At 33.7% G+C, this 6999-nt stretch overlaps 1 protein-coding gene across 1 annotated transcript; it reads left to right on the top strand.

The window, feature by feature from the left end:
• The first annotated feature begins 2402 nt into the window (after positions 1-2402).
• LOC148196387 (uncharacterized) lies at positions 2403-6999 on the top strand. The gene is made up of 8 exons (XM_088093883.1): positions 2403-2625; positions 2900-2984; positions 3087-3155; positions 3312-3424; positions 3747-3858; positions 3930-4073; positions 5140-5314; positions 6689-6999. The coding sequence occupies exons 1-8, from the start codon at positions 2571-2573 to the stop codon at positions 6824-6826; spliced, it is 891 nt and encodes a 296-aa protein (XP_087950009.1). The 5' UTR covers positions 2403-2570; the 3' UTR covers positions 6827-6999.

The following is a 6999-nucleotide window of genomic DNA, read 5'->3' as shown; positions in this document are numbered from 1 at the left end:
GGCTTCTCGCACAAGCGACTTAGCTCGTTGTGCGAATCCTCAGATAGAGACAACCCTCTAAACCATTCACATAGCGATTAGACTCGATATGCGAATAAACCATGACTTGAATCAAACCCAGACCCCTGCATAGCGTCCCATCTCGTTATGTGAGAACCTTAGATAGTGACTCATGCTCCTTAAGCACTCGCAGAGCGAAACCCATTCGTTGTTTGAATAAAATGAATAATATCTCATACCCCAACCAGTAACATAGCGACTTGATTCGCTATGCGAATCATCAAACAAAGAGAAACCTTCTCAATCCATTCGCACAACGCACCCATTGTTGTGCGAATGCCTTGGCAGAGAGCATCTCGCCAAGGTGACTCGCTATGCGAATCCATTCGCACAACGAGTCTACATAATCTGCAGAACGAAATTCTGCAGAATTATGCAACTCAACCACAACTTACCAATTCTAAACATTTTCCCCAACTTCTAACACCCCTAGATTGTTGTATATACTTAATTAGACTTGACTAAGTGATTCTAAACCTTCCTAACATCAATCTAAAGTGTTTATGCACCAATTCCTACTCTAAAACATCAATTCCATTAACTTAGAGACTCAAATCCAATTCTACCACTTTGAACCTGTTTTTGACCATTTTAATGATTCAAACAAGTCACATACAACTTACCTAAACTGCCCAAACAGACCATACCAGTACTAGAACTCAAATTCTCAAATTCATTACCTCACTTCCTCTAAAAAGACTCTAAACAAGTACAATTCACTTCACTTTCTACCTCATCACTACCACAACAGATTACTCACAAGCAGTACCTCAACATACACAATTACAACAATTAGATTCATCCAAACAATTCATAATCATCATTTTATAGTTTACACAATTTGACGTTTAAATAACACAATTAAATCTACTCAAAACCTAATGTTCAACTCAAACAGCGTTATAACACAGATTTTATCACACACATGTCATACTACTAATTAAATCAATAATCTAGCTTCCCTTACCTTAGAGACAAACACCCAGCTCACAAGTTACACAACAACTTGCACTGCAAGGAAATTCAACAGAAACCTACAACTCACCAATTGGTGATAGAAAACACTCTTAAACCTAAATTGAGCTGAAAATTGAAGAAAGAAACTGCAAGACGCATGAATACTTGCATGATCCAGATCAAGAACAAGAGGAGAAAGAGGACAAACGGCTCACCAGCTAGAATCACAAAATTGATGGTTAAATCGAAGCCCTCTATGCCGTGGACATCTGGGCACCTCCTGATCGTCAATCAGAGAACTCAGTAGCGAGAAATGGTAGAGAGAAGTCAGAGAACTCATAGAAATAGTGTTATAAAGAGATGAAGTGTTCTTAAAATAATTTGTCTCATTATTTTAATACACATATCTACTCTAATACTCTATTTTCTAGGTCCTACAATAATCATTCCATTCTCATATATAATTTAGAAAAAAATTGTATTACTTATATTAATAATTCGCATCAAAATTAAGACAAATTAAAATAATATCAGGAAAAAAAAAGGTTCATTTACCATCCTTAATTTCTAATTATAAAAAGGAAATTTTTACTCCTACAACTCCTTTGAAGGAAAACAAACGTATTGTATGAAATTCTTATAATAATATATAAAAATAGAGTACATATTCAAGTAAATAATTTGTAGGTATTTTTCCTAAGTACAATCTTTGACAATAATTAGAAAGAAATCACAACAATGCAACTTTTCTAAAACTTATCATATAAAAGCAATCATATATATATACCTATTTCATTATTTTGATTCTAGTATTTTCTTACCTTTTTAATTTTTATAATACGATATTTTATTCTTCTGATTTCCATTATTAAGTATAATATGATAGAAAAAATGTTATCGTTACACATAACATAATATACATCTTGGTAATTTGATATTTCGTTATCACATAATAATTTAGCGAATGATAGTATATGATAAACATATAGATTAAAAAATTATAGCCTCAAATTTATAAATATCGTATGAGCGACTATATAGTGGAAATAAAAAAAATCAATAAAATAATAATGAATTAAAAACAATAATAAGAAAAAAAATCCAAATTCATTAGTGAAACACTAATATAGTAAAATGAGAGAAAATAATTACGTGATACATAATGCAAGTATAATAATAACCAAAAGCAAAAGGAGAAAAAAAAGATAAAGTTAATTTAAATTTTTTGTTTTAACTAACAAATATAATAAAATTCGCTAAAAAAAGATAAAGTTATATATTTCTTTATCCTAACTACCAAATCTTTTTTATGAAAAAAAAAAAAAACTACCAACTTTCTTTTGCTCTTAATTTAAAAACACGGTTACATAATTTTTCTCAAAAAACTAGTTCTAGAGTTGCAGCAGTGGTTGGAAAGAGAAAGAAGAATAAAACAGCTTAGAACATTGCAATCAGACACTTCCGAAGTTAAACTATTTGAAAAAGGAAATCCTTCAGCCCCTTCCATTCAGTTTTAGGTTTTTTGTTTTTCTTTTCCACTCAAATCCTCAATCATGGCCACCAAGGTCAGGAGACCCTCCCATGCTGGTTCTTGGTACACCGACAACCGTAAGTCCCTCAAATTATCATTCACGATTCACCAATTTCGAGTTCAATTCGCTGATCAGGTTCAGATTTCGTTTTTTAATCTTTCGATCGCTGTTTCTCTCGATACATGTTATTGGGTCGAAGTTTGTTCATAAATTAAACGGTTTGATTGTTTTGAACTACTTCATGAACAGTTAAAGTTTTCAACTTTCTGTTCTTTTGGTTCATTCATCTGTTATCAGTTACACCCTTCTACCTATGTTTGTGATTTTAAAATTTTTATTTTTATTTTCAGCTAAGCAGCTCTCAGAGGAACTTGATGGGTGGCTGCAATCCTGTGGTTTGGCTAAGTCTCCTGAGGTGCGGGGAGTGATAGCACCGTAAGTGGAAGTGCCCTTTTTATTTTTATTGATTTTGATTTTTGAGATAAAGAAACAACTCTAATGTGTCTTTGTGGTGCAACTGGAATGTTATGATGTTAGACATGCAGGTTATTCCTATTCAGGAAGAGCTGCTGCTTATGCCTTTGGAAACATTGATCCATCAAACATGTGGGTTTCTTTCTTGTTTGCTGCTCTTATTCTTCTCAGATTCATTTGTTCATGGAAACAGGATTACCTTGCTTGTTCTTTTTGCTTGTGCTGCTGTAGTTTCTGCTAACTTATGGATTATTGTTGTTTTTTCTTTATGTTTTATGGCGGTGTTAGTACACGCGTCTTCCTTCTTGGTCCTTCTCACCACTATTACACTCCAAAGTGTGCACTTTCAACTGCAACTGTCTACAAGACTCCCATAGGTGACCTGCCTATTGATTTGGAAGGTACCTCTATAACTGTATGAAATCTTTAAGGATATTAAACTGTGATCATTCTTGCTTATATTTTCAGCAAGGATTTGAATGCGAGATTATTTGTGTGAATGTAGTGTTCTTTGTGTAATATTGATGAGGAGGTATTCAATGAATTGAGAAATTGGAAATAAGTAGATCATATTGATATGGAAAATCAAATTTATGTGATGCTGGTTTGTTTCTACGATGGTAAATTATTTGAATTGATTTTCTGAGAACTGCTTCATTCTGTTTGACTTTGACAATGGTCCTTTCTTTCCTTGTTGCTCACATCTAACTTTTGTTTTGCCAGTTATTGAGGAGCTTAAAGCTACAGGGAAATTTGAACTGATGGATATTCGTGTTGATGAAGCTGAACATAGCATGGAAATGCACCTACCATATCTTGCTAAAGTATTTGAAGGGTAGGTTTTGTTATATAGAGCTTCCTGTTTTGAAGCTGTGCAACAGGGACTAAATTCAAATGCTGATGCAGGTACCAGGTGAAAATTGTGCCCATTTTAGTTGGTGCTGTTAGTGCTGAAAATGAAGCTATGTATGGACAGATTCTTGCCAAATATGTAGATAATCCCAGTAACTTCTTCTCTATTTCATCAGACTTTTGTCACTGGGGATCTCGGTATGTACAATTTGTAAACTTTCAACTACCTCTGTTTTTACACATTCCAATATCCCCTTCCCAAAGGGAAAATTTCTATGCTTAGGAATTACGTATTTCAGGAATCATAAATAAAGATTTTCGCAATTACTTTTGATTGAATTTTCCCAGTAACATTAATTATTTATCACATTAAATGATTTTACAGCATTAAAACCTTTGAAAATTTGGGCACCTTTCCATGAGAACAATTTTGTAGGAAACATAAGTAAAAAAAGCAGGGAACAAAATGTTTCCTGGGAATGCTATTTTGTTAAATAATAAACCAAACAAGGGAAACAAATTCCTACTTCTAATTCCCAAGGAACTAAAGACTTCCCTTCTATCAAACATTCCTCTACAGTTGTTTGAGATGTGTTAACAAGAGCACACAAAAACAAACATTAACACTCTAGTATTGTTTTCCTTGGTCATTTGTTTGACTAGTTAGAGGATTTACATTGTTCAAATAATATGCTTGGAGCTTATTACAATCCTTCAAAACCAGCTTAAAAGTGTAAAAATACTCTTGCTTTATGAGAACTACCTAAGCTTTATCTCTAATGGATATGTGAGATTAAACAACCCTGCACGAAGAAGGTGCTCCAAAGAGGCTGTTGCAATTAAGGCAGGCAAGGTGTATAACTCCAACGAGTCTAGGATAGACTTTTTACCATTTGATTTTGTGGCCTAAATCAATCTCACAAAATTGGTTTGTTAGTGAGAATTATCCAAACTTTATAAGCCCTACATAGATTCCTAGTTGATGTGGGAACTAAAGTACGCAACACACCTCTCACATCCTGCACAATGAAGTTGCTCCAAAGAGACCACAATTAAGGCAGGTTATGGGTGATTTCAATTAAGGTGACTTTCCAACAAACAAATAGACTCCAGTGTTTTGAATGCTGTACACTTCTGCTTATTGATCATGGTTATGTATGTTATGAATATCTCTTGTCTCATTAGTTTGAAGCAGATGTAGACTATTGTGCATTTAAAGATCTTTTTTCGTTGATATAACCTTCTGATTAACATTTTGTTTCAGATTCAATTACATGCACTATGACAAGAAGCACGGGCCTATATACAAATCTATTGAGGCCCTAGACAAGATGGGCATGGATATCATAGAAACAGGAGATCCAGATTCGTTCAAACAATATCTGTTGGAGTATGACAATACAATATGTGGAAGACATCCAATTAGTGTTTTTCTTCATGTAAGTTCCTTGTAGCAATACTCTTATGAAAGTATCTCTTGCCTAATTTGAGAACCTTGATACAACTTGAAGTAAAGAACAATAATAATATTGTATCATTGTTGTTATTATAAATCATGTTTTCTTATCACACCAATGTCAAATCTGATCCTCTAATCCATTACAAAAGGACATGTCACATTTATCCATGAAAAACATAGGGCAAATGAATCTAGAAACACTATCTCACAAGTATAGCCTTGAGATCTAGTGTCAAACTGAACAAGTTTATCAGCACATTGATTACCCTCTCCATCATGAACAAATTGAATAAATAGTATTACTAATTACCAAACAATTCAGCCACCTACTATGAAGTTCCCAAGGAATAATTGAAGTGTTGGACTAAACTTGAATAACAAGTTGAGTCACTCAGTCCAAAGATTAGTCCAACTTTTGAAGGTAACAACTTCCATAGTCAGATTCACACGCATCACCTCAACATATAAAGGCACTATAAGATCCGAAGAGAAAAATATCAATGGAAGCATGATGATCTTTAAAAATATCCCCACACCAGATACACCAGGAGAACCTTTAGCTGTCCCATCAGTATGACAAGGTGGAGGAAGCCAAAAAAACAGGAAAATAGGATCTACCTTCATAGGATGTATGTCTACTCCAAAACTTTTAAGAATAATGAGCTTTGGTGTTGGGCAACATACAACCAGTACATAAATTCTAGGCCCATTTGACCTCAACATATTTGACGCTTTTAATTCTTTCATAAGATAATGTATGATTAACAAAGAAGGTCTTATTCCTTGTTTTCCATATAGCTTTCATAGAGGTTACTGACTAGGTTGGTTTTCAATTTCATTCCAGTTTTATTTGGGAGGCCAAGTAATATATCTAGCTTTCTGAAGTTTCCCTATTTTGTGTCACCAGCCTAAATGAACTATTTTTGAGTCCATCAATAGGCAAATGTTTGAAGTCAGTGTTTTTATTATTTTTTTGATCTTGGGATTTCTTGAAGCATTACTTGTGATTTCGCTATTGTACTAGAGAATTTGAGAACTAGTTTGAGGCATCTTTTGTGAAACTTGAAAGATAAGATTGCAAAATCTAGTTTCACTTAACTGGCATTTTACTAGTTTCTTCAGCTCCTACTTTAAAAGAATTAATGGTGTATAATGTTTACCAGCATTTCTTGCAAGTTTTATAGGGTGCGGGTACATAGACATTCACTAAATATTGGTAATAAAATTGAAGGATGACTATCTGGTCTTATATGGTATCTCTTGATCCATATATTTTGTAGCTTATAACCTGAAATGAGTTTTTCTGTTCGTTGTTGATCCTCTATTTACTTCCAATCTTTTGCAATTTTATCAGATGCTGAGGAACAGCTCAACAAAGATAAAAATCAAATTTCTTCGCTATGAGCAGTCTAGCCAGTGCAAAAGTAACAGGGATAGTAGTGTTAGTTATGCATCTGCAGCAGCAAAAACTGATGAATCAAGCTCCAGTTGAAGGTCTTCATTTATGTGGCATTCAGCATTGTCATTTCCTTTAAATCGACTATTTATATTTAAGCTTTGAACATTTGGATATTATGTTCCATGTTTATAGATCATTCTCACTAACATATATCACTTGTCTTTAGCCCGGGGAAGTTGTCAAATAATCAAATTCTTTTACACTAA

Source organism: Vigna umbellata, chromosome 7 (genome assembly GCF_029865625.1).
Source record: "Vigna umbellata cultivar VRB3 chromosome 7, Vumbellata_1.0, whole genome shotgun sequence".
NCBI lineage: Eukaryota > Viridiplantae > Streptophyta > Magnoliopsida > Fabales > Fabaceae > Vigna > Vigna umbellata.
The sequence above is the reverse complement of the archived record's forward strand: the minus strand, read 5'-3'. Positions and strand labels throughout refer to the sequence as shown.

What these genes read in the sequence shown, in the direction of transcription:
- LOC148196387 (XM_088093883.1), top strand. Translation starts at nt 2,571, where the DNA reads ATGGCCACCAAGGTCAGGAGACCCTCCCATGCTGGTTCTTGGTACACC. An exon ending in GTGCGGGGAGTGATAGCACC is followed by an intron (nt 2,985 to 3,086) that starts GTAAGTGGAAGT and finishes TTATGATGTTAG; the next exon opens with ACATGCAGGTTATTCCTATT. An exon ending in TTTTGTCACTGGGGATCTCG is followed by an intron (nt 4,074 to 5,139) that starts GTATGTACAATT and finishes ATTTTGTTTCAG; the next exon opens with ATTCAATTACATGCACTATG.